This window comes from Euleptes europaea, chromosome 6 (assembly GCF_029931775.1).
Source record: "Euleptes europaea isolate rEulEur1 chromosome 6, rEulEur1.hap1, whole genome shotgun sequence".
NCBI classification, from domain to species: domain Eukaryota; kingdom Metazoa; phylum Chordata; class Lepidosauria; order Squamata; family Sphaerodactylidae; genus Euleptes; species Euleptes europaea.
In genome coordinates, this window is record NC_079317.1 from 71,329,769 (window position 1) to 71,357,077 (window position 27,309).

At 44.1% G+C, this 27,309-nt stretch overlaps 2 protein-coding genes across 2 annotated transcripts; one reads left to right on the forward strand and one right to left on the reverse strand.

Annotated features, from left to right (window-relative positions):
• The first annotated feature begins 12,332 nt into the window (after positions 1-12,332).
• DHCR7 (7-dehydrocholesterol reductase) lies at positions 12,333-26,031 on the forward strand. Its single transcript, XM_056852204.1, has 7 exons — positions 12,333-12,430; positions 13,747-13,969; positions 16,299-16,386; positions 19,126-19,339; positions 20,534-20,738; positions 25,104-25,235; positions 25,567-26,031. Exons 1-7 carry the CDS (start codon positions 12,333-12,335, stop codon positions 26,029-26,031), a joined length of 1,425 nt encoding a protein of 474 aa, XP_056708182.1.
• On the reverse strand, positions 17,391-17,882 carry LOC130479785 (40S ribosomal protein S12-like). Its single transcript, XM_056852207.1, is given in 2 exon segments — positions 17,391-17,596; positions 17,598-17,882. Coding segments are annotated over 2 exon segments (399 nt in total). The 5' UTR covers positions 17,829-17,882; the 3' UTR covers positions 17,391-17,428.
• Positions 26,032-27,309: the final 1,278 nt, after the last annotated feature.

Here is a 27,309-nt window from a genome sequence, read left to right on the forward strand (position 1 = left end):
CCGGGCTATGCAGGAACAGATGGAGATCATGCAACGCGTAATGGGTGAGATGGCCACGACCCTAGATGCGCTGAAATTGCAACCTCCAGCCGGTGCTCCCCCAGACGGGGCGCCAGTAGTTCCGCCCGCAACCCCTGCCCCCCCGGCCCGTCGGGACCTGAAAGTCACGTATGACGGGTCGGGAGACCAGTTGACCTTTTTTATGGTCCAAGTAGACATTTTTATGCGGGAACAAGGCCGAACCTTCGTTTCTGAGGAGTCCCGGGTGCAGTACGTGGCTTCCTTACTGCAAGGGGAGGCGGCTGCCTGGATGGTGTTGCAGTATGAACTCCGCTCGCCGGTGCTGCGAACCCTGGACGAGTTCATGGTAGCACTCCGAAACCGTTTTGAGGACCCGACTCTAGGTGAGCGGGCTAAAGCCTCCCTGATGCAACTGCGCCAAGGGACTAAGTCGGTGGCGCAGTATGCAAGTGAGTTCCAGTCACTGGCTAGCCGAATTCTGGACTGGAGTGAGGCTACCTTGGTACAATGTTTCAGGGAGGGTCTCAACCCAGACCTCCAACATTGGGCCTTCATGCAAGGGAACCCCCCGGATGTGGAAGGTTGGGTTCGCCATGCTGCTGACATCGAGAATCGCAAACAACTCCTGAACTTGTCCAAGCAACGGATTGGGCGAGACCCCAGGCCCCGGGGTGACCGTGGCCGGGAACTCCGGCAAGGGGGTGGCGGGGTCCTCTCGGCCGCGGAACGCCGCAAGCGGTTCGAGGCCGGCGTCTGCCTGATCTGCGGGGGAAAGGGTCACTTTGCATCGCAATGCCCCTCTCGCTCAGGCCGTCCGACCCCTCCCCGCCAAACCCAGGCCGAGCCGACGAAACCGGCCGCCGACAGCCAGCCTCGCCGCAGAAGTGGACCACTGAGCCGGCGCTCCGGCGCACCCTCCGCTCTCCACGCACGTCCCCAGGATGGGGCATCCGACTCTACGGTCCCATCGGGGTCCCGGATTACAAATACCGTCTTTGATTCGGACGGCTCCCCGGAGGTCACTACCCCGTCCCCCTCTTCCAGCGAGGAGGAAGAGTGGGAACAGCCGGCAAAAAACGCCGTCGGTCTGCTGTAGAGGGGGCTCCGCAGCAGACCGTCCCTATCGTTGTGCAAGGAGCTCCACCGATGGTAAGCGCCCAAGAGGACAATGTATTTGTGCGTGTCCATCTGTCCCTACCCAAAGGGGGTCCCCCGTTAGAGGTCCCCGCGTTGGTCGACTCGGGGTGTGCCCGCACCATGATAAATGAGGAAACTGCCAAGAAGTTGGGTGTCCGGCGCAAGCGGCTTCCGGGACCCCTCCGTTTTTCCCAAATGGACGGGAGTGACTTTAAACGGGGCCCGGTGACCCACAGAACTGCAGCCGTGATTATGTCCGTGGGGGAACATTGGGAACGGTTGTATTTCACTATCGCCCCTATTGTAACCCCTGTGGTGTTAGGGATGAACTGGTTAAGGGGGCACAATCCCTCCATTGATTGGGTTAAACGGGTGCTTTCCTTCCCCGAAAACCCCTGTGGGTTGCATGACAAGGAACGGGTACTCAGGACTCCAGCCGCCGCACTGGTAGGGTCCCCCGCCCCAGTCTCTCCTCAATTACCCTCTGAGTACTCGCAATTTACTGATGTTTTTGATGTTAGAGAGTGCGACGAACTGCCTCCCCACAGAGAAACGGACTGTGCCATCGAGATTGTAGGGGAAGGCAAACTGTCTAAGGGAAAGGTTTACCCCATGAGCCCTAGTGAAAAGACAGTGTTGCGAGACTATCTGGATGTCAATCTGGCGAGGGGTTTCATACGCCCCTCCAAGGCTCCTTATTCAGCCCCAGCTTTCTTTGTAAAGAAAAAGACGGGAGATTTAAGACTGTGTATTGACTTTCGCAGACTGAACGCAGTCACCCAGTCTAATGCTTACCCCCTCCCTCTTATTCCTGACCTTCTAGCACAATTAAAGGGGGGCCGAATCTTCACCAAACTGGACTTGGTAGAAGCCTACCACCGCATTCGCATCAAAGAAGGAGACGAACCCAAAACGGCCTTTTCCAGTTGTTTTGGGATGTTTGAGTACCTAGTCATGCCGTTCGGACTTTCGGGGGCTCCGAGTGTCTTTATGCAATTAATTAATGAGGTTTTGCATGATTTGCTGTTTCGGGGGGTGGTGGTATTTCTCGATGACATCCTTATTTACTCTGAAACCATGGAAGACCATGTGCGCCTAGTGCGAGAGGTGCTCCAGCGGCTGCGGGAGCACAAACTGTATGCTAAGGTGTCCAAATGTGAATTCCACCAACCCTCCATTACATTTCTGGGGTATGTGATCTCCCACCAAGGGTTGGAAATGGACCCCGCCAAGGTCCAGGCAGTGCGGGACTGGGAACCCCCCACTACCCGCCGCCAACTTCAGCAGTTTTTGGGGTTTGCCAATTTTTACCGGAACTTCATTCCTAACTTTGCCCAAGTTGCGCTTCCCCTCACTGCCCTGTTGCGTACCAAGGACAAGGGGGCTAGCGCCGCGCTTCCCTCAGCCCGTTTGCAATGGTCCCCCCAGTGCCAGCTAGCTTTTGAACGTTTGAAGCTACTTTTTTCATCCGAACCCGTTTTGGCTCACCCAGATTGCACCAAGCCTTTTGTGGTGCAAGTGGATGCCTCGGATGTAGCCATGGGCGGGGCCCTATTGCAGAGGGATGAGGGGGGACGGTTGAGACCATGCGCCTACTTCTCCAAGAAGTTTTCCCAGTCTGAAATCAACTGGGCCATTTGGGAGAAGGAGGCAGCAGCGGTCAAACATGCCCTTACCATATGGCGACACTTCTTGGAAGGGGCCGAACTGCCATTCGAAGTGTGTACCGATCACAAGAATCTTGAGGCCCTCAAGGGGGCTAGAAAACTCAATGCCAAACAGGTTCGGTGGGCCCAATTTTTCGCTAAGTTCCGGTTCACTCTCAGACATGTCCCTGGCAAAGAAAATGCCCTAGCCGACGCTTTGTCACGACTTCCCCAGTATCGCAACGATTTCGATCGCCCAGTCGACTCCCTGTTCACTCCCGAGCAGCGAGGGGAAGTTCCTAGCTTAGCCGTCACCACCCGGTCCCAAGCCCGACCACCGGAGACCCCCCCTACACTCAAAGGCATCCCGGAAGCCTTCCAACAGCGACTCCGGGACGCCTCCTTGCAGGAGGAGGAGCATCATCTCCTCCCCACTGGTCTGGAACGTACCAACACTTGGTGGGTGCAAGGGGGGAAACTGTACGTCCCCTCCTCTCTTCGCAAGGAAGTATTGGGACTTGTACATGGTGCCAGGCTAGCGGGTCATTTTGGTTTCATAAAAACGCTTCACCTGGTTCGAAGACAATTCTGGTGGCCCGGTATGAGATCTGATGTAGAGTTGTATGTGCGCAGCTGCCCCACCTGCGCCACAGCCAAGAAACGGATGGGAAAACCCCCAGGGCTTCTCAAACCGCTTGAGAGCCCCTCCCGTCCCTGGGAAGTCATCGCCATGGATTTTATCACCGACCTACCTCCGAGTCGGGGAAAAACGGTTCTTTGGGTTATCACAGACCTCTTTTCCAAACAGGTTCACTTCGTTCCATGTGCAGGCCTTCCTTCAGCCCAGGGCTTAGCTAAACTGTTCATCACACACGTCCTCAGGCTACACTCGATCCCGAGGAAGGTCCTCTCCGACCGGGGGGTCCAGTTTGTTGCCAAATTCTGGCGGGCCTTCCTAAAGTTAATGGGAGTGGAAGAGCAGGGCCTTTCTTCCGCCTATCACCCCCAAACGGATGGTCAAACAGAACGAGTAAATGCGGTGGTAGAATGTTATTTGCGTTGCTATGTAAATTTCCACCAGGACGACTGGGTCGACCTGCTGCCATTTGCCGAATATGCGTATAACAATGCGCCTCATTCCTCTACCGGCTTTAGTCCCTTCCAAGTCATATACGGGACGGATTTCGGCCCTTTCGGTTCTGCCCCCGTCTCGCCAGAGCTCCAGTCTACCCCTGACCTTCAGGAGTGGATTCAGGTGGTTAAATCCACCTGGCCATGGTTGCTCAAAAATCTGGAAAGGGCAAAAAGCAAGTACAAGGAACAAGCAGACAAACACCGGTCTCCGGGATGGGAACTCAAGGTGGGGGAGCAAGTCTATCTGTCCACCAAAAACCTCCGCTCTCTTCGCCCCTGCAAAAAACTGAGCGACCGTTATGTGGGACCTTTCCCCATTACCAGAGTAATCAACGAGGTTACTGTGGAACTGGACCTCCCAAAAACTCTGAAAGGAGTCCATCCAGTCTTTCATATAAGCCTCCTCAAACCCTATGTGGCAGCCCCCCAGTTCCACCCCCCTCCCGCACACGAGATTCCTACCGTAGTAGGAGGGGACACCCATTTGGAAATATCCAAGGTTTTAGACTCCAAATGGAAGAAAGGGAAACTGTTTTACTTTGTTCGCTGGAAAAACCTTGGCTCCGCTCATGACGAATGGGTGGCCGCACCCCACATGGCGGCTCCTCGCTTAGTCCGGGAATTCCACCTTGCTTATCCCGATAAGCCTCGTCCTCTCGGGGACCCCGGGGGGGGGCCTTAAGGGGGGCAGAATGTGAGGGTCTCTGTCTTTGTGTCTCTGCTTTCCATCACCTGCTGTGTTATCAGTGAACTCGTAAAAGCAGTTCACACCTTCTGGTCTCAGGCGCCAGGCCTGATGGCCCATGTATCTTCCCCCCCCCCCCGCTGTTCTTCCTGCCAGTACTCCCTCAGGCCGATGCGGCCTTGGAAGTGTGATAGCCGCCCAGACTTCCTGGGATCTGTCTGATGTTTTGTATTATGCCAAGCTTGTAACTTCCCATAACAATAAGTGTGAACCCCAGTGCCCCAGTGCCCTGGAGTCAATATATTCTGTAAACCCGTATAGCCCCTCACTTGCAACTTTCTACCTGTGCCTGTCTCATCTCCTGAAGGCTTCAATAAATCGATTGTTTCTGTATCAACGTCTGAGCAACTGATTTGGAGAAGCAAACTCAGAGAGGGGGATCTCTCACAATTAGCCTGTTGTGCGGCTTTTGGCGCTATATGAGAGTGTTAAAAATATGCAGGAAACAGGCTTCATTTACCTTGTGGTTCTGGGGAGGAAGATGAAGGTGAAAGCAGCATTCAGGTTGCCAACCTCCAGGTGGGGGCTGGAGATCTCCTGGGGTTACAACTGATCTCCAGACTACAGACATCAGTTCCCCTGGAGAAAATCACTGCTTTGGAGGGTGGGCTCTATGGCTTCGCATTCCCACCAAAGTCTTTCCCCTAACAAAGTTTGTCTTCCCCAGGCTCCATCTCCAAATCTCCAGGAATTTCCTAACTCAGAGTTGGTAACCCTAGTATTTAACAGTATAACTAGAGCTCCCTGTGTTTTTTTTTTTAGTCAGGAAGATACTTCATGATAGACTTGACATATAAGCAGCTGTTCTCCCAAGCGAATGTCAGTAGTTCAGTGAGGCTTGCTCTCGAGTATGGATGGAAAGGATTGCAACACCAACTATCCCCACAACATGTGTCTTTATAAGAGCTATTTGAAAACGTTCCCTTTAATAAAAGATAATAAGCCAATAGGCTTCCCTGTGGGCTCTGTGTAACTATTCCTGTTAGGTGACTATTTTACGTCAGAACTATTATTTTTAATTGAATGAGAACTGAAGGGCGTGCACATTAATTCCTTCTGATGTGTGTGAAGCAGGTGTATTTTTAAGCCCCACCCATGCTTGTTGATGCTTTACCATTCCACTCCTACACAGTCTGAGCTTTTTGTTGGTGGTTTGGAGGTGGGGAGAGCTCTGGAAGGCTTTAAAAGGCCTTTTATCCATGGCTTGGGATGAGTGGCTGAAATGCATAGTAATGCGAAGGCTCTGGCAAAACCCTACGGTGCAGCAGGTTAAGAATCCTTGATTGTCTCGGCTTGCACAGGAAAAGCGCTTGGGTTCTTGAAACCAGAGCTTTGAAGTTAGAGTGCTATGTTTGATTCCTAGACTGTTGGCTGCTTTTCTTTGTTGAGGGAGAATGATTGAATAAAGCAAATTGAAACTAGAGCGTGGCTCTTGATGGTAAAATTCTGGTTACGCCTCCACTTTAAGGCAGACCCCTCTTCTCGTATTTACTGTATGCTTATGGAGTCACATGCTTTTAGGTGGTTTCAACATATTGAGAGCAAAATTAAATCTATCGGCCTTAATTTCGACTCCTTGCTTATGCTTACTGAGGAAGAAGCTTTCGAAAGGATAAAACGCAGACTATTAGATATAGGACTTCAAGAACTAAATAGTGCTGCTAATAAAATATGTTCCCCATTAAATTTAGGGGCACCCTCTCCATACTTATCTCACCTGTGTGATCCATCTCAACGTAGAGCTATCTCTCTGGCCAGATTTAATGTTTTGCCATCTGCGCTACTCGAAGGCAGATTTCGGAAAATTCCTCTGACAGGCTCTGCCCTTGTGACAATTGTATAGAAATAGTTGCTCGCGTTTTATTTTATTGCAGTTTCTACACAGAATCTCGTAATGAACTACTAAGTCCCCTGTTGGTAAATAGACTGAATGTCTCAGAGTCTTTTAACATAAGAACATAAGAAAGGCTATGCTGGATCAGACTAAGGCCCATCAAGTCCAGCAGTCTGTTCACACAGTGGCCAACCAGGTGCCTCTAGGAAGCCCACAATCAAGACGTCTATTCATTGAACAATCGTTCGCCCCAAATACTGGAGACGGTGGCACAGTTTTAAACGTTTGTTTTAAAAGCCCGCCAAACAGCTAATTAGATGGCAGTATCAACAAGCTCTATTTCTCAATGTAACCGCCGTTTAACCATGTTATAAAGGGCACCGTGTAACATTTCCATTCCTTTTGTAACCTTTTGAATTGTGTTTGTATGCCAATGATGATGAATAAAGCAAATGTTGTGTTGGGTAACTTGCCTCCCAGTCTGTTGTGTTGCAAGCTAGGTAGAAAAATATTTGATTTGTACACAGCTTGTAGTTCTGTGTGGAACAATGGCTCCATCCAGCATGCCTATATGTAACATAGGCTATTGTATTGTCGAAGGCTTTCACGGTCAGAGTTCATTGGTTCTCGTAGGTTATCCGGGCTGTGTAACTGTGGTCTTGGTATTTTCTTTCCTGACGTTTTGCCAGCAGCTGTGGCCGGCATTTTCAGAGGAGTAACACTGAAGGACAGTGTCTCTCAGTGTCAAGTGTGTAGGAAGAGTAATATATAGTCAAAAAGGGGTTGGGTTTGAACTGAATCATTGTCCTGCAAAAAGTATCAAAGGTAATGTGCTAACCATTGTCCTGTAAGTATCAAGATAATGTGCTAATGAGGGTGTGGTATGTTAATATGGAACCATTGTATCCTGAAGTGATCTGTTAATGTGTGAAATCCAAAGCTAATCTGCATGGCTATCGTTGACTGTAGTCTTTGTTAGTCTGGAGGTTTTCAAGACAGGAAGCCAAGCTATTGTGTCTTGCTTTCCTCTGAGAATGGGTTCGATCACCAGCGGATAAAAAGGGTTATCTTTAAAACATGTTGCACAGCCTGTTATTACTCGCTCTGTTTATACAATGAAATAACATCTACAGCTGGAAGTTCTTCTTCCTTGCACTTGGGGCTGGTCTGCAGTCTAATTTTGAAATGGTGTAAGCACCTAATGAAAAGATGTATTTATATTTATCTAAACTTCCTCATACAGCTATGCTAGATTGCTGCTCTTTTCCTGCCAGAGTTCCTGTGCTTCTAGCAATTGTGTAGTAGCCAAACTTCAGAAGGTGAAGTTTTGTTCTTCATTATGTATTTGCTTACTTTATTTCTAGTCCATCTTTCTCTCTGAGACTCAAGGTGGATTACAATATTCACCAAAGTAACAGGAACAGTAGAAGACATAATAAATATAATTATTGTAACTCAAAGTTTAAAAATGCAATAAAAACAATACATGATGTACAGAAATTAGAAAATAATGGCGTAAAAACAACAAATGCATATAATTAAGCAGTGCCACAAACTACATCCAATATCCCTTTGTAAAAACATCCTCTTGAACAATTCCAGTTTACACATTTTGCAGAAGGGGAGAAGTGTGGGAGCCTTCTAGGCCTCCTAATGTATGCTATTCAACAAAGTCAGAGCCATGACAGTGCATATCTTATGATGAGAGATCTATTGAATTTCTGACTGTTGTCCACAGGAACCTTCTCATGGGGTGGGGGGGAAGCAATCTTGACACACTGTAGGGCTGCATGCAGGATTTGGGAACTCATTCCAGAATGCAAAGATGATCCCTGATTTCAGATAAGCTGAAGATCTTTCAGTCCTGCTCTTTGGAATTGTAGGGTTGCCAACTTCCAGGTACTGGAGTAAGAAAAACTCACTAAAACTGTAAAGCTAAGCTGTATCAAAAAAACAGTAGTAGGCTCTAAATAAAAGATGACACTGTATAATTGGAATAAGCACAAACAGTGAAGGACAATATATACAAAAGCAGTCAATGAAATTGACAAAAAAAATAGCAAGCCGTAATCAACAAGGTGTGCCCAAAATGTTAAACCAAAATAATACAAAGTACTTCAAACTTGCAAACTATGCTACACAGCAGAAAACAGGTCATGCGTGCTCAACAAAGTTCCTTCTGAGTGCAACATCTCACTCAAAAAAGCCGTGGGTGTCAGCTTGGCTGGACGCTTTTCCTGGTACAGTTCGTCAGGCAAAAAACGTTGGAAACGCCTTTCCAGATAAATCACAGCGCTTTCACCACTAAAAAGTGGCTTCATCAGCCTGATTATATACAAATATTAAAAGTAAGCATAGTATAGCAAAAAGGTTATTGTAGAAATAATTCATTTGCAATAGCATGAATTTGCTCGATATTTTCTTACCTTCAAGAATTACAGTCATTCACAGTCTATTTCATATATATTTTATATTTTTAAATCCCTTATGCTGCTCCCGTAACGGGCTGCATACCTCTCTTTGGTCATCCCGTATTGCTATGTGCCAGTGGCAAAGAGAGACCTGGCAACCCTAATTTAATAGCCATAGCATGGCCTTGTGTTGGAACTTCGTTGTTTTTCTAAATTTTTAGAATTACTGTCAGGGCAATAGTCTACAGATAAGAACAAGAGAGAAAATTCCAGAAGTTTTGAAGCCTTGGAGAAAACATGATTTGTTAAGAGGTTAGGCTGCAGGGGAGGGGGGGATCGTGAGATAAATTGAAATATATGCAATGCTTTCTTAATCAAATCTCATCTTATTTTACTGCTTTAACAACATGCATTATTCAGAATGTAGCTGGCATATATAACCTTTCCTGTGAGTATGTTTAGCCTGAAGAGGAGAAGACTGAGAGGTGATATGATAACCATCTTCAAGTACTTGAAGGGCTGTCATATAGAGGATGGTGCCAAATTGTTTTCTGTTGCCCCAGAAGGTTGGACCAGAACCAGCGGGTTGAAATTAAATCAAAAGAGTTTCCATTTAGACATGAGGAAGAATTTCCTAACAGAGGGATTCCTCAGTGGAACAGGCTTCCTCAGGAGGTGGTAAGCTCTCCTTCCCTGGAGGTTTTGAAGCAGAGGCTAGATGGCCATCTGTCAGCAATGCTGATTCTGTGAACTTAGGCAGATCATGAGAGGGAGGGCAAAAAGGATTGAGTCAGTGTTTAGCTCTCATGGCCCTTTCTTACATGCCAATTGCCACTTTGGGATCAGGAAGCAATGTTCCTCCAGGCCAGATAGGCCAGGGATCCTAGAGGGTTGTTGTTGTTTTTGCCATCTTCTGGGCATGAATCAGGGGTCATTGGGGGGGTTTGAGAAGGAGGTAGTTGTGAATTTCCTGTGTTGTGCAGGGGGTTGGACTGGATGACCCTGGAGGGGCCGTGGCTCAGTGGTAGAGCATCTGCTTGGCATACAGAAGGTCCCAGGTTCAATCCAGATGTCTCCAGTTAAAGGGACTAGGCAAGTAGGTGATGTGAAAGACCCCTGCCTGAGACCCTGTACAGCTGATGCCGGTCTGAATAGACAGTACTGACTTTGATGGACCAAGTGTCTGATTCAGTAGAAGGCAGCTTCATGTGTTCACGTGTTCAAATTGTACTCTTTGGCATGTATATGAAAATAAGAAATATAAATCTTTAGTTTTCCGCAGAACCGCAAATGTACCCTATGCTTGAGAGAGTGTTGCAGCCGGCTACATTTGTTTATGTATCTTAGTTTTTGCTGTCTGAAAGGCAGAAATAAAAGCTGAAAATCAGAGAGCAGTTTTATAGTAAACAAACGGAATTATATTGTTTGGACAGATGGTCTTGCAGAGTCACAATAGGACTACCAGCATATCTGAAGATCAAGGTAGTCTTCTGTATAACGTTGAAATCTGCAGTAGTGCATTATCATGTCCATTGTGGAAACTTAATTGTGGACAAAATTAATCATTATCTTTAAAAGCATTTCAATTATTCCAAAGGAGAAAATACTTTATTAGGGTGTTTTAGTGTTCCCCAGCAGTTCCAATTTTTCTGTTAGGAAAAGTTGGGGTGGAGGAAAGGTCCTCCGTTGTTGTTTTTCTAGACCTTTGCATCACTAGTGTGACTGTGAACTATAAAAAAGTTTATGCAGAGGAGCCTTTTGCAGCTGTAGTTGCTTCCTGTTTGAGCATCCTTTCAGTAGCACTCATATGTACATATAATAATACAAATAGCTTCTCTGTAGTGAAGAAAGTTTTGCATGCAGAGCCGGGTTTAACTGCAGAAGCCTCCAGGCAGAGGAGCTTAAAGCTGCCGGTGCCCTACCCCAGCAAGCCCCCAGCCTGTTCAGGTTGTCCGCCAGGTGGGCTGCGGTGATCCTCAGTGGGGCATGGCAGCGGGAAATATGTGTTTGTGCGTTGGTTTAGTATTTGCTTAGGATAAGCCCCCCCCACTATTGTATCAAATCCTTCAATAAACTCTGTATTCCTTTTAAATCAGATCTTTGATACCCTTTTCCTGCTAAAGACTTGCTACTCATAGCCACTTCTTTAGATAAAAGATCCTGGTTTACTGTGCCCTGCACAACACACAAGCTAATTCGCCATGTTAATCTGAATGTATGTTCACATGTTTGTGGGGTTGTGGTAACAGGAACACATGGTAGACAACATGTAAAATTGTTCATGACGTGGAGAAAGTGGATATAGGGTCCTTTTTTCCTCTGTTGGTACAGGAACATGGGAGTTACTAAGAGAAATTGATTGCCAGTAGATTCAGGACAGTCACATGAAAACAACTACACAGAGTCCAAAATTAATTTATGGAGTTATTGCTATAAAAGGTATTGGTGATCACTGGTTTGGTGGCTTTTAAGGAGAAAAGGCAAATTCCTGGATGATAGATTGACCAAAAGCCTAGAGAGTAACTTTTTTCTTCCTCCAGAATCATAGTAAAACTTGGCGGCACCCAATGAAGTTGATGATTGAGAACGGAAGTGCCTCTTTACTCAACAAGTAATTGAATCATGAAATTCACTACCAGTGGCATAGAGATAGCCACTTGCGCTAGCTTTAAAAGAGGATTAGACAGATTTCATGAAGGACAGATTTCTTGAAGGACAAGTCCATCAGGGGCTACTAGACAGGATGACTAAAGGGGGCCTCAGCATCCAGAGGCAGTAATCCTCTGAATACCAGGACAAGGAGGCAACATTTGGTGAAGATCTTGCCCTCTGTGACTTGTCTGTTGGACCACCAAGACAACTAGTTGGGACCTGTGTGTGTGTGTGTGTGTGTGTGTGTGTGTGTGTGTGTGTGTGTGTGTGTGTATATATATATATATATATATATATATATATATATATCTTGAATGAGAGTGAAAAATGTGTTAAATGTCCTCAAATATATTGCTGCCTTTTAATGGAAATCATAATCCAAGGTACTGGGGGTGGAATCTGGCACTATCCGTACATCATAGAAGAAATCCTATTAGTTCTTTTCTAAAGTTAGCTTGTAAATTACATTCAAAATACATTTTCACTGTGATAGTCTTTGTAGCTAACCATATGGGGACAGTGCTCAGTGAAAATTCAGAAGCTGAAGGAAGCACTAAACAGGATTTTTTCGTGATAGTCAATAGTCACATACTTCATTTCTTCTTATGGTTAGCAGGTTGTACAAAAAATAAACTTTGCATAGTCGGCACAAGTCTCAGAATTTCAATTTTCTTGGTTCAGAATTTCCTCTCTCCCTTTTTTTAATAATCATGCTTTAAATTTTCCATTCTCTTTTCTGCAAGTAGGTTCCAATGGCAACTCATAAGGAAACGAAATGTCCTGAAGGATCAAAAAGTAAACATTCAATTAATGGAACTGGAGAGCATCAAGCACAATGGGGAAGAGCTTGGTAAGAGATTCCTGCTACTGTTAACAAGACTTTGTGTGTTCATGTGTTCAGCTTTAGCTACTTTATAAAAAATCTGCTTTAAGTACAGAAACATCACAAGGTGTCACACCACAAGGATGCCCTGAATCTTTAATTCCCAGTTTTAAATGTGACATAAGCCCAAGCACATCACCTGAAGCAAGTTAAGGCATTGCAGTGTATGTCAGATCAGTGGAGTGGAGAGGGGGGGGGTTCTTTCATGTCCATTGGGGTATTATTTCATGTGCATCGAAGTTATCTGAGAGGTAACAAAATGAACAGATAATACTGAGAGCTTCTTTTAGAAGCCAGCTGAACACCCTCTGTAACTAGTAGACTTTGATAAGAGACAGTCCAGATGTCAGCTCCTCTTACATTGTCTCCAGAATGCTTATGGAGATCTGTGTTCTTGCTTAACACAGTGGAAATTGTAGAAATCTGAATTTAGTGTCTATATATCAACCTCTATAATAATAATAAATCACAGTCTCTCATCATTAATATGAACATTTAAGATGTGCTTAAATTAGCTTAGCAGGAAGAAAATGGATGTGGAAAGGGCTACAAGGAGGTTTCTACATCTGTCACCTGCTTGTTTCTTTTGTGCTCTAAATAAGACACAGTGGCACCTCTCCCTGCCAGGATTAGTAAGAATGAATCAAGGTATCATAAGTGTTGGTTCTGTAATCATACATGATAAAAATGCATTAGAGCAAAGAAATGTTGGATGATGGTATCTTTAATGCTTTCAAGAGGAATTGGGTATAATGCTGTTGATACACCCGATCTCTTTTTGTTTAATTATGTCGTTCCATTTCCAGAAAGTTTTGGGTGATAGCTCTATATAGAATCATAGAGTTGGAAGGGACCACCAGGGTCATCAAGTCCAACCCCCTGCACAATGCAGGAAATTCACAACTACCTCCCCCCCACACCTAGTGACCAGAAGATGGCCAAGATGCCCTCCCTCTCATCATCTGCCTATCATAACAGCTGCTAGATTGATGCTAGCCAAACTCTAGAAACAGAGAAAAATCCCAACAACAAAATCCTTTTTGGATATGGTTAAAGACTTTTCATTAGTTATGAAGTTATCAGCCTTCCCTAAAAAAGATGTACTGCTTATCTATGTTTAAATAATGATAAAATAAAAAGTAAATAAAAAATGGACACAGTGTTCCAGTATTACTGTAGTCACAATGAGAAACTCTACAAACTGGAATGTATAGTCACTGCAACGTTTTGTAGATTGGCAACTCCTCTTTTTGTGCAATAAAACCTCTCTGTCTCTGTTTCAGGAAAGTTGACTGGATTTCCCTGTCGGCTGTCATTTTTCTACTCCTGTTTGCACCCCTCATTGTGTATTATTTTATAATGTCATGCGATCAGTACAATTGCTCCTTAGCTGCACCAGCTATTGAAATTTTCACTGGGAAAACCCACCTCTTGGATATTTGGAACAAGACGCCATCATTGACCTGGAAAGCTGCGAGCCTCTATATTTCTTGGGTAACTTTCCAGGTATGTGTCTGAGGGTTCTTTGTTGAATTGCAGTAGGATGTGAACAATGTGATCCAAAACTATCCTTCTCCAGTATTCATGAGAGAGTACATTCAAACTTTATTTTTAAACACCTGTGTCCTTTTATTCAGGGTTGGTTAGTGTAGTTAGGCCTTAGGCGCTTGCTTCCCAAGTAAAAGAACAACTTGTTTCTCCTCAGATCCAAACAAACTGCCTTCTTTAATATTTAACACCAACTTGATAAGAACAGTAGAAAAGTGCAGAACTGGGCACAGCTGAACTTATCTTCGTTCTTATTCTATATTAGTGTAGCCTTTTCTGCCAGCATTCTAATAGGGGAGGGGAATCTCCTCTCTCCTGGAGTTCAGCGTAACAGCTCCCTTCATGCACCTTGCTGTGAGATTGGCTGTTGTCAGTCTGCTGGGTCCTAGCTCTCTTCACACCTGTTCAGCCCTCCCTGGTTTTCAGCTCTCAGGTACCGTACTTTCCACCTCCTGAGAGAGTTTTCTGCTTCAGGTTTCTAGATTTCAGCTCTGTCCCTGTTGTCCAAAGACCTTCCGACCTCTTCCTCTAGCTGGCCAAGCTAGTTCTCCCAGGTTGAAGGGGGATTGAAAAATCTATCAAAGTTTGCTAAAGGGGCCAAAAAGGGATTGTCACGTCCTCCCTGCTGCCTGGTTGGTCCCTGAGCATGGTTAGAGAAAAACCAATATGACCGCTCTATTTTTCCTCCTCCTTCTCTAATTGGGTAGCTTTACAAACCCTAAATTTGCATGATTGTTCTACTATCTAATACATATAAATACCTTAAATTCATTCTAATACATATGTTTTTCTATTTACAAATATATATACAAATACATTCACAGGGTTTTTTTATTTCTTCACAACCTGCATTTATTTTTATCGCAAGAGGTTAATTTGTTCAGTATGGGAAGCAATGTTGCGTTCAAAGTTATGCCTGAAACATTTTGGTGTGTTTTTTAAACGGGGAATTTGAAGAAAAAGCCCATGAAAATTAACAGTGTTCCACAAAATCACCAATGGCAAGGTTGTTTTTCACTGTGAATAGGGCTGAGCATATGAAATCATATTGGGCATTGTCATACTGTATGTGTGTGGAATGCACACAGTTTTTCCATGTTCCTTTCCTTTTGCAGTTTTTTTCAACCCCTGTCATGACCATTCATGGAATTACAGGATAAGTGCATAAGAGAAGCTGTAAGGTTGGTGGGAGGAGCCCCGTGGCGCAGAGTGGTAAGCTGCAGTACTGCAGCCCAAGCTCTGCTCACGACCTGAGTTTGATCCTGACAGAAGTCGGTTTCAGGTAGCCTGCTCAAGGTTGACTCGGCCTTCCATCCTTCCGAGGTCGGTAAAACGAGTACCCAGCTTGCTGGGGGTAAAGGGAAGATGACTGGGGAAGGCACTGGCAAACCACCCCACAAACAAAGTCTGCCTAGTAAATGTTGGGATGTGACGTCACCCCATGGGTCAGGAATGACCCGGTGCTTGCACAGGGGACCTTTACCTTTTAAGGTTGGTGGGCAGGAGTGAGCAGAGATACAGGGATGTAACTGACAACTTTCCTAAGCAGAGTTATGGCCCATCTCTTTAGAAGAGTGGACTCTACTGTGAATTCTTCCCACCCGAAGGTGTTTGTCTTTAAGATGCCACATTACTCGATTTTCTTCTCCACCCCACCTCACCTTTATAGTAAACTCTTTAGGAACAGGAGTTTAAGCTTTGAACTAGTTCCTTTTCGGAGCAAATACACAGCGTTTATGACAAGCTGAAATACTGTACAATATATGTGTTTTGTGGTACAAACAAAACTGCAAATGTAAAGAAATTATGAATTGGTTCTCATTTCACAAAGATGTGAAGAAATTTATGTTCTTCACCAGGAAATGTGCATGTTGTACGTACTTGAATATGTTGTAAAGATTAAGCATTTGTTTACCAAAAAAAAGTTTAAAAAATTGAAAAGACAAAGTAGTCAAAATTAGTTTAAAAGTAGTCAAAAATTAGTTTAAAAGTAAACCAAATAATCTTATTTAATTTAGATAAGATTGTAAGTGGTGAGCCATGAAAATTGCATGGTTCAGTCTTTAAATAATGGTTTACCTTTTATTTACACAATATAAGGCCTGATCAGTCTAGAAATTACTTTATTTTTACAGTTAATATTCTGGTGGGATTGGATTTGACAACTGGCTACCAAGCCCAGCCGCAACTTGTGGAAGCCTGGAAATAAGCCTTAGCGGCAATATTTGCAATGTTCCTGGTTGTCTATTCTAGATGTTTTTTTGCTGATGAATTCATTATGTTACAGGCAATTTTGTACATGCTTCCTGACTTTGTCCACAAGATAATTCCTCACTATCGAGGAGGATTGCAAGAAGGCACAGTAACGCCTGCTGGTAAGTTCATTCTTCACTGTCATTTCTTCACAGCTGGTTCCAACTTTACCAAGGTCCACGTTTCACATGGGGCTAGGACTTCTGTGACTACAGCTTCTCATGATAAAAAAAATAGCAGATATTTTGGGTTTGATTCAGATCACAACTGGTACGTGGCAGAGGAGTTAAGCCCTTGTGTCATTTTCCCGGCGTAGGTCCCTGTACATGGCATAAAGAGAAGGCTTTATTTACGTATCTGCTTATAGTCAGCCTTTGTTGCTGAGCCTGAAGGTTGCCCCCCCTTCAGATCAGGCCTTGTGCACCTGTTATTGAGAGAAAAATACCACTGGGTTCATGGAGCTATCATCATTGTGTCTGGTTTGGCCCTAAGAGAAGGGTCTTGGAACAAATAATAATAATGCATTTTATTTGTATCCCGCCTTCCCCTGGCAAAACCCAGCTCAGGGCAGCTATCATCATAAATACATACAATTGATACTACAGTCAATAAAATGCTGATAAAAACAACACTAAATTATGCCCTTATTTGTGGTATAAATTTATACCACAATTACTCATGGGCTTCTCTTAGGATACTGATCTATGAACATACACAGCTGGGGAGAAATTGCACTATTATGCACATTATTAAATGTGTAGTTTTTGCAATATAGCCATTAATCCCTGCATCAGACAAAACCTAACATGCAAAATAGGCTTTGAAAGGGATTCTCAAAATGTGCGAGGTGGTGTGACCTTTTACCCTATGTTTTCTTTTATGTTTATATTTGGCTTCAGAAAGACTCTTAACCTATGTGGGTCACTGTTTTTTTGCAGAAGAGGTTATCCTATTTCATTGCAGAAGTTCTTTGAGTCTGAAAGCCTAAATTCACATATAGCTTGTCTCCAGGAACATACATTTTGATCCAGGTATAATTGGTCATGAAAATCTAAAGTATGGCAGGATTCTTTACAAAATCTGCCATAAAAATGTAGCCAGCATAGCACATTGGATGGCAGAACTCTTTTTTTTTTTTTTTCAGGCTCATAATATTTTATTTGTTCATTTCTTGCATTTGAAGTACTCCTCGATGACATCTTTGGCCTGAGATTCTTTGCCATAGTCTTTTACAACCACACAGCTGCAGCCCACAACTTTGCGGGGTTTTCCTTCTCTGTCGATCTTGCAGAGACCTACCCACTCACCCAGTTTCTTGTTGTCATCAACCTTTTATCAGATTGATTTGGTGTTCAGCACAAAGTGCTTCAACAAGCTTGACATACATGGGCTCATCACAGTTGGATGCGAGAACACAAAGGTGGGCTTGACGTTTGTCTAAGGCTTTGGCAGCTTCACGAATTCCACAGGCTAAACCATCATGGATAAGTGCGGTCTTAAGCACTTCTTGAAGGGCGGTGTTAACATCCATTACACCTCCAGCAGCAATGCCTTCCTCGGCCATGGTTGGTGGTGGCGCTTCCGCACGGGGTAGCTCTCAGCCTCCACGAGTCGACGCTGGAAAGGCGGATGGCAGAACTCTTGTCAATCACTTGGTAGGTGTTCCCTCACCACCAAGGTCACCTGTACATGAGCACAAGAGATAGGAAACTGATCTGTGGGGCAGCATGAACTGTATGCAATATTCTAATTGTGGCTGCTTAACTGATGAATTTTACTCAGGAGACTTTGGTGAGGAATGTTTATTGAATCTGTAATTTTCTCCAAGTAATTATATGTTTAAGGAGCCCCATGGCGCAGAGTGGTAAGCTCCAGTACAGCAGTCCAAGCTCTGCTCATGACCTGAGTTCGATCCCAATGGAAGTTGGTTTCAGGTAGCTGACTCAAGGTTGACTCAGCCTTCCATCCTTCCGAAGTCGGTAAAATGAGTACGCAGCTTGCTGAGGGTAAAGGGAAGATGACTGGGGAAGGCACTGGCAAACCACCCTGTAAAACAAAGTCTGCCTAGTAAACCTTGAGATGTGACGTCACCCTATGGGTCAAGAATGACCTGGTGCTTTCACAGGGGACCTTTACCTAATTATATGTTTCCTATTATATATTATTTTTATTATGTTATCTTCAAAGGAATAATTAATAAGAGACCTACTTTTTTGTAGTACTCGCAGTTCTGTTTCTTGTTTTGTCTTTATTATTATATAACAAAAAATAATTTTAAAATTTAGTTTGGAAGTCCAAATCTGTACTGGATCACAAATGAATACTGGGAGCCAGTGTGGGGGTTTTATAAGGTCTTGCCCTATGCTGTCTCTTTTCTTTATTCCTATGTCATCCCTGCTTTGCTACTCCAACTCTGACTTTCTAATTGGAGATTTTGCAGGTTTGGTTCCAGAACACTGCAATAAAGCGGGTCACATGCATTTTTTTTTGTTTCCCTGTGCAATATAAAAGTTATGTTTATACTATACTATAGTCTACTAAGTGTGCAATAGCATTATGTCCAAAAAACCAATGGGCTGTAATAATAGTGGAAAAATTTGAAATATTGCGAGAATTACCAAAATGTGACACACGAAGTGAGCCCATGTTGTTAGACAAATGGCTCTGATAGACTTGTTCAAAAATGCAATATGTGTGTTGTTCAAAAATGCAATATGTGTGAGGCACAATAAAGCAAAGTGCAATAAAACGAGGTATGTCTATACAAGTTTCTGCACAATCAAAGGAAGGGAGGTTTCCTTCCTACATCTTTCTCATTTGGTATCTTCGCTGTACTGATCCATGTAACTTTTGCCTTTCAGGTGTTACACTTAACTATGAGGTCAATGGACTTCAAGCCTGGCTTATCACAGCTGCATTGTGGTTTGCAAATGCTTACTACTTCCGCTGGTTCTCACCCACCATCATTTTTGACAACTGGATTCCACTCCTATGGTGTGCAAATATTCTGGGATACGCAGTATCTATATTTGTATTTGTGAAAGCCTACTTGTTCCCCACCAATGCAGAAGACTGGTATGTTGGCATTGTTTGTGTAGTTGTATAAACAGCATACTATATATGATGTCCTCTGCTTTTCTCCTCCAGTAGTAATGAAAGTAAATAGTTATTGCCCTACTTTTTGTTTACTTTTCTTTTTTCTTTTTAATACATGATAGATACAAAGAAATAAGAAAGAAAATACAAAACATATGAAAAGTACAAAAAAAAAGATTCCAAGAAGACTACAAAAATGGAAAAACAATTAGATATAATAAACCAAACAGAGCTTGCTTCGGTACATACAATTATTCCAGCACACTAAAATTGCTACTAAACATAAAATTACATTCGCATGCTTTACTAAATATCTAACCACCACCATCTCTGATAATTCTAGGTTACAACTTTACATTTTATATTTTTTGAAAACCCAAAACACTAAATATACAATCCTCTATATTTCTCCTATTGTTTCTATATTTAATTCTTTCCAACCTACTACGTTAATCATTTTGATTACTTTGACTGTCACTCTTTTCTAGTACCTTATTTATGGTGTTCTAACATTATGCAAAACAAATAATCGTAGTTATTCTACAATTTCATCTTTAAAAAATACATCTCACAAATTCATTTCCATCACATCAGATTTCTAACTTATTTAACTATCACTTGTCTAAACATTATATAAAACATTAATCTTAATTCATTCATAATTTCAGCTCAGAAAACATCTCTCAGGTCTAATTTTTCCCCTTAGGCCAAGTTTTTAAAGGAATATACAAAATAAAGTTTCCATTTATCTTGAAATTCTTTGCTTGGCCTTCTGTGCACATAATTTGTCAATTTTGCCATCACTGCATATTCTTCTAATTTGCTTTTCCAATCCTCTAAATCTAGACAGTCTTCTGATTTCTGTTTCATTGCTAACACCACTCTGGCAGCTGTTGTCTTATATTTAAACAGTTCTTCAAGGGCTTTTGTGATGCTTATTTGTACAATTCCTAAAGCATACTCTTCGGCTCCATTAAGAATTTGATTTTTAAGATTGTTTGTATTTCTGCATGGATTTCCTTCCAAAACTTCATTTTATTTTTTTGCAAGTCCACCACAGTTATTGCCCTACTTTTGTTTGCTGCAAGCTGTTATTTTGCAATTTTGTTTTATGAGGTTAATGTAGTTGTAAAAATGGATCTTAATTGTCTTTGTTTTTATATACCATTTTAGCAAATTCACTGGTAACTTCTTTTATGACTTCATGATGGGGATTGAATTTAATCCTCGTTTGGGAAAGTGGTTTGACTTCAAACTGTTTTTCAACGGTCGCCCAGGCATTGTAGCATGGACTATTATTAACCATTCCTTTCAAGCTAAACATAAGGAATTGTATGGCCACGTAACAGATTCTATGTGTCTCATCAATGTCCTACAGGTAAGCACACTCATTATTATGCCAATTAACTTAAAAATCTGGAACTAAAATCTGTGACCTGTATGGAGCTGCAGTAAATGTCCAGTATAATCCCATGACTTCTGATTTTACTGTGGCTATTAAGTGGGTTGTTACTTACAGACAATCTACATGTTTGTGTGTGTATGTGTAGATAACACACACAATCCCCGTATAGAGCAAGGGTGGCAAGTGCAAGACTTTTCCTTAGCCCTACTCTGTGTGATGCAAATCTTTGCCCTGTGTAAGTAGGAGTCCCTAAGTATCTGCCAGCAGACTCTGTCGTGGGGAGTAAGTCCTGAGTGAAATCATCAGCAAATTAATACTTGGGTTGTGTCTTGTAGCTTTCAAAGGATGTTAGCATCCATTTCTTGAGCTACAAGAATATCCATCCTATTTCCTTACAGTGATAGAGTCAATTGATTAATTCAAAAGCTGGCAAAGATCAATGTAAGTTATGTCATGTTCACATGTCCTACAGGTAAGCATGTTGGCAGTTCAGACTACTCATAGCAAGTAGATTGCTGTAATCTACCGTATATACCCGTGTATAAGCCGACCCGCGTATAAGCCGAGGTGCCTAATTTCTCCCCAAAAATGGGGAAAAATTAGGCACCCGCGTATAAGCCGAGGGTCGACTTATAACCCCTCCCCCCCCCCCGCAGGCTTACCTGGCGGCGGGCTCCTGGCGGCGGGAAGCAGCGGATCCGGCGGGGGCGGCCTTCCTGCAGCTGCAGGAGGCCCCCCCAGGCCGCTCCTGGCGGCAAGAAGTGGCGTGGGCCCGGCGGCCCGGCCGCAGGGGGCCTCTGAAGGCCGCTCCCGGCCGGGAGAAGGCGGCGGGGGCGGCTGGGCAGCCTGCCTCCGGCCGCACGGGGCCTCTGAAGGCCGCTCCCGGCCGGGAGAAGGCGGCGGGGGCGGCTGGGCAGCCTGCCTCCGGCCGCACGGGGCCACTAAAGGCCGCTCCCGGCCGGGAGAAGGCGGTGGGGGCGGCTGGGCGGGCTCCCTGCAGCCGCAGGGGGCCTCTGAAGGCCGCTCCCGGCCGGAAAATGACGGCGGCGGTGGTAAGTTCCCCCCTCCCTCCTCCCTCCCCCCTCCCCTCCCCTACCGTATTGACCCGCGTATAAGCCGAGGCCGGCTTTTTCAGCCCTTTTTTTGGGCTGAAAAACTCGGCTTATACGCGAGTATATACGGTGACAGCCAGGTGACAGCTGGCATCACATGACTGCTCAGTGACTTGGCAGTAAATCTGGGCAGAACTGGTCTGTGCAAGTTAGTCCTGGCAACTAGGCATCTTACTGGTGATTGGCTGCTGGACAGAGCCAGATGTGTATATATTCTGTACAATACTTGTATAGGTGTGGGATTGTGAAATGGAGATGTTAGGCGGAGCACTTTGCCACTGTAAATAAAAGAGCACTGGTTTATACGTGCTGAGTCTGCTGTTTTCACTCGCTACTGAGTTGACTAGAACTTCTCACACACGCCATCAAAGCACACATGTTCACATGACATTTGGGCTCTTTAGTTCTTCTCCCCCTTTCCCAGGGTGATTTCTTCTCAGTTCTAATACAGTTTTAGAGTTTCCCCTGTGACAGTTAATGAATGTGTGGAACAGAGGTAACCAAGTTTGGCTCCAGTTTCATAACACAACACTTGTAGCAGTGCCTCAGACACAATTAACGATTTTAGCAACCACAAAGCAGACGTTGATGAGACCAGGCAAAATGGTCTCATAGCCAGAGCATATTGAGGAAGTATAAAGTGGGCAAATATGGCATGGGGGGCAATCTGCATCACAGATACTCGGAACCCAGAACAAATGACCATCATAGATGGTGCCCTCATCAGTGCGTATGCCAACTAACTGCCTACTCCAGCTTTTTGTGTGCAATAAAACTCTCCAGTATGCTGAACACATCATTTTGTGTAATTGTGGTCAGAAACTGGTTGTCATGGTCCAGCTTGCGATCCATGATAGTGAGGACTCGGAGGAGGAGGAGGGACCCTGGGTGTCAACAGAGGGCCAGCAGGAAGACCAGACCCAGGCACCCTCGGAGGTGCAGCCACTAGGCAGTCCAGAGGCACCTCCCCCACCAGAGGCAGCATCCCTAGACCCTGGCCCCAGCTCTCCAGGGTCACCAGTCCCCGTAGAAGGCCGCCGCAGAAGACTGCGCGCTGAGAAACAGGAAAGCCATAGCCGTGCGAGATTGGCTGCCAGATATAAGCTACATGGGGGAAAGCTCAGATGAAGAGTGTTGGCAGGATGGTTCCTAGAGCCAGGCTTCAGCAATAAAGCTCCCCGAAAGGAGCTTCAGGGCGTGGCTGCAATTTGTTCCACAAACATGGAACCTACTGCCACTGTTGTGATTTATTCCTGAATTTACCTCACCTTGGACTGATAAAACCGGTTCTTGTAACTCCGCTGGCTCCTAATTGGCCTGGGACTGTTATTGACTTTGTTTGCGCTTCTTCCCAGCCCGGTGCCTGAGAGATGCTGTAACCTGACTCGGCCGCAGATAAGCGAGCCAGGACACTAAGAGATTGCTTTTCAGCGACCAAGCATATGCAATCAATCAACAGTGCCTGTTGATTGAAGCACACAGTGTGGGCTTGCTTTAATTTCTGCTACTGCCTGATCCAAAATGGGCTTTGCTCATCTCAAAAGATTCAGTTTTTCATGGTGTTACCTGGAAGTGATGTCAGGCTCATATTTGTCACTTTGGCTCCCCAAGGACAAGCCTCAATGCTTTTACCAGACATGGCTTGATAGGATTCTCTCCTATTGAATGGGACATTTTCCATTCAGCGATACAGAGAGGCATGTGATAGGGAGGCTTCAAGAATGGCTTTACTGTCTGAGCAGCGTGTCCAGTTGAATCCATGCCGAAAGATTTCATAATGCAGTTAAAGTGTTCAGTAACTTTTCCTGCAAACTCTGTGTGACTTTGTTAGATGAGAGATCCTTTAACTTGCTGGGCTTCATGCTTCCCCAGATTAAGGGATTGTATCGCAGAGGATGTACTGAGGCTTCTTAATGGACTGGTCAACAATGCTTGTTGAAGCCCTGTTGTAAAAATGCTTCTCTGTAGCCATTTGCATGGTCAATTTTGATGCTCACTCAAAGCTTTTTTCAAATGCGACTTTAAAAATGCCTTTTCATGGTCCCTACGCAAAAGGAGCCCTGACCTGGATGGCCCAGGCTAGCCTGATCTCGTCAGATCTCAGAAGCTAAGCAGGGTCAGCCCTGGTTAGTATTTGGATGGGACACCACCAAGGAATACCAGGGTTGCTGTGCAGAGGAAGGCACTGGCAAACCACCTCTGTTGGTCTCTTGCCAGGAAAACCCCAAAAGGGGTCGCCATAAGTCGGCTGCGACTTGAAGGCACTTTACACACACACACACACACACACACGCAAAAGGAGTTCTACTCCCCCCACTCGCCTGCTCCTTTGTTCCTGTTTGCAAAGCCATTAGCATATGCATAGCTAACGGTTTTGCATGATTCCTTGAGAGATTCTTTGCGGCAAACACCAAAGGTCGCATTAAATGGGCTCTTTAGTAATTCAAAGCAGGTATGCGCCGGCTTCGCAGTCACTTCTGGAATGACGGTTCAGCGTGCAAAATTTAAAAATATATGTGGGGCAATTCAGCCTGGAACGCGCTGCTAATTACCATGCAAAAATGGTCTGCATGTCAGTTTCTTTCCAAAAGCCATATGCTTGGGTGCTTGTTGTCACAGCAATTTTTCCAACTTTCATCCCCCATCTTAGTATAAGACTGTGTCTTTTGCACCCATACCCAAGAGTTAAATTCAGGTAGAACTGGGCCTGGCCATAACTTACAAAAAAAAACAAGGAAAGGGAATCAACAAGTAACGAATCTGTGCTAGCTGCCTTGGTACACTCTAACAAAGAAGGAATCTGCTGCCTGATAAATACATTCCACTGAGTACTAAAACTTCCTTTTACCTTTTCTATTTTGAATAGTCTATAATAGATACCAGCACTATCCTGGGAACACCCGCTTCATAGCAGCCCGGTGGGGAAAAGCTTGGTTGCCCAATGGGCCTAGTCATAGTGGAGGGGAAAAACTCCGATGGAAGAATTTATGGTGATGGTAGCATGCAGGTGAATCATTTAGAAATAGATTAATTAGTTTAGTAGAGCCCTAAGTTAGCTTCTTCATAACACCTCCAAGGCCCAATTACACCCTCCAAGGCCTAATTACACCCAGGTTTAAGAACCCTGAATTTAGAGCAATGAAAGTCCATTAGTCCCAAGAGAACATTATTAGATGATATGCCATCTATGATTAACCATAGTAATCAAACAATCTTTTATTTTCAGGCTATATATGTTATAGACTATTTCTGGAATGAAGCCTGGTATTTGAAAACTATTGACATCTGCCACGATCATTTTGGATGGTACCTAGGCTGGGGAGACTGTGTTTGGCTTCCTTACACCTATACTCTGCAGGTATTGTTTTATTCACAGTACAAGATTCCATAAGCCATCATTATAGTAAAGGTGGTCTACTTTGGACGTACACCACCATTCATAAAATCCCATACTAGTTGAATATTTGAAGTGCAGTTGACACAATTGTCTAAACTACCTGGTAAGGCAAAGTGGGGGATATAATCTGTTATTTATCTGGGTGCACAAGAAGATATTTATAATAAAAATTGATGTTTGCGAATCCCTCTTTGACAGAGGAAATTTTTAATTTATACTCTTGTGTCGTTTCGAAGAAAAACTAAGAATGCTAGTAAAATGGAACTTAGACTTTCTTCCCTTCTCTCCTCAGGCATTATACTTGGTCTACCACCCTGTCCAGCCTTCCAGAACTACTGCAGCTGCGATTCTGCTACTGGGACTGGTGGGCTATTATTTCTTCAGAATGACCAATCATCAGAAAGATATCTTCCGTCGCACTGATGGCAACTGTAAAATCTGGGGGGCAAAGCCTAAGTACGTTGAATGCTCCTATATGTCAGCTGATGGGACCAAACACTATAGCAAGCTGTTGACTTCAGGATTTTGGGGAGTGGCCCGCCATTTTAACTATACAGGAGACTTAATGGGGTCCCTGGCATACTGCATGTGCTGTGGATCTGATCACATCCTACCTTATTTCTACATTATTTACATGACTATTCTTCTGGTCCACCGCTGCATTAGGGACGAACACAGATGCTCCAGCAAGTATGGCAAGGACTGGAAGCGGTATTGTGAGGTAGTCCCTTATAGGTTATTTCCAGGTATTTTTTAAACCCTTAACCTTACGGTAAAGAATATGTTTGGACCCCCAACCCCTCCTTCCCCTTCCCCCAACAGAACAAGTTTTGGGATCCTCCAAATAATATTACATCAATAATATAATTTGGCTATTTAATTGGACAAGATCCAAATCTCAAGACTGTTGTGCCACTATGTTCTAAAAAAATGTGAGGGTGCTATTGTTGTAACAATATTTAATTTGTCGCTGATTTCCGCTCCGCCCCCCAAATAACCCTACTAATTGCAAATCAGTGAAGACTTGTTTGTAATACTTAATGTGGGTCCACCTCCCACTGAGACTTCTCTTGCTCCAACCCCACCATAATGAAGGGAAGCTGTACACAAGCTAAATTTTCTTTCACAGCTTCTGTTTTTTCCCCACAGTAGTTTGTATACGGGTAATTCCTGGTGGTTTGAGTCCAACTTAACAGTGCGCTCAGATGACAGGAAATCTGGGTTTTATGTTGCATTTGTATAAACGAACATAGTTAATCTGATGTTATTACAAGATGATGTGGGTCTCAGAAAGGCATGTTTTAGTTGACACAGATACCCAAGAGTTTCCATTACAAAGAAACTCAATGATGACAGGATTTCATTTCCCCTAAACTTCTGAACAGGAGGGTAGTTGGGTATGTCTGTATTGGTTCAACTGTTGTGGTTTATTTAAAAATGCTCTTGAAGCAAACATAGCAGGGTAACTGCTACTAACTTTTTTTTTCTTTTCTTTTTTTGGTAGTCTGGGAAATAAATGGAGGGGTTGTTGTTGTTTATACGTGCTGGGATACTGCCCTCAGTTACTAGCCTGGACTCATGTCTTATGCCCTTGCTATATACTGCCTTGCTCTTTTGGATGCACTGCCTTGCTCTTTTGGATGCACAAGTCCTCTTTCACACAACTATCTTCATATGTTTTAAATGAAAATGGCAGCAACTCTGTCTAGCTTTTTAAAGATGCACTTATGTGACTGTTCTCGACAAGAAAAGATTCATACGTTCCTATACGTGAGCACTGGTCAATCTGTAGAAAAACGTAAAATGAGAATGGGTGTTAGAACAGTGGTTGAAAAAGAACCATTTGCAAAAATCGAAACTGATGGCCAGTTTGGGACAGCAGTGGCCTGACAACTGCCTTAAAATTGATCTTGTATTTGAATTTATATTTGCACTTACATTTTGGGGTGTGTGACAGCCTATTCCTGAAAGCTGCAGTGGCTGGGGGTGGCGTGGCCGTGGTGCTGCCACAGCACCTCCAGTGAGGTTTCATGGC

Bases quoted from the DNA above. Each gene is read 5' to 3' on its own strand.
- DHCR7 (XM_056852204.1), top strand. From the start codon at position 12,333: ATGGCAACTCATAAGGAAACGAAATGTCCTGAAGGATCAAAAAGTAAA. The intron at 16,387-19,125 runs GTAAGTTCATTC...TTTGCCTTTCAG, and splicing joins AGGCACAGTAACGCCTGCTG to GTGTTACACTTAACTATGAG. The intron at 19,340-20,533 runs GTATGTTGGCAT...ATACCATTTTAG, and splicing joins CCCACCAATGCAGAAGACTG to CAAATTCACTGGTAACTTCT.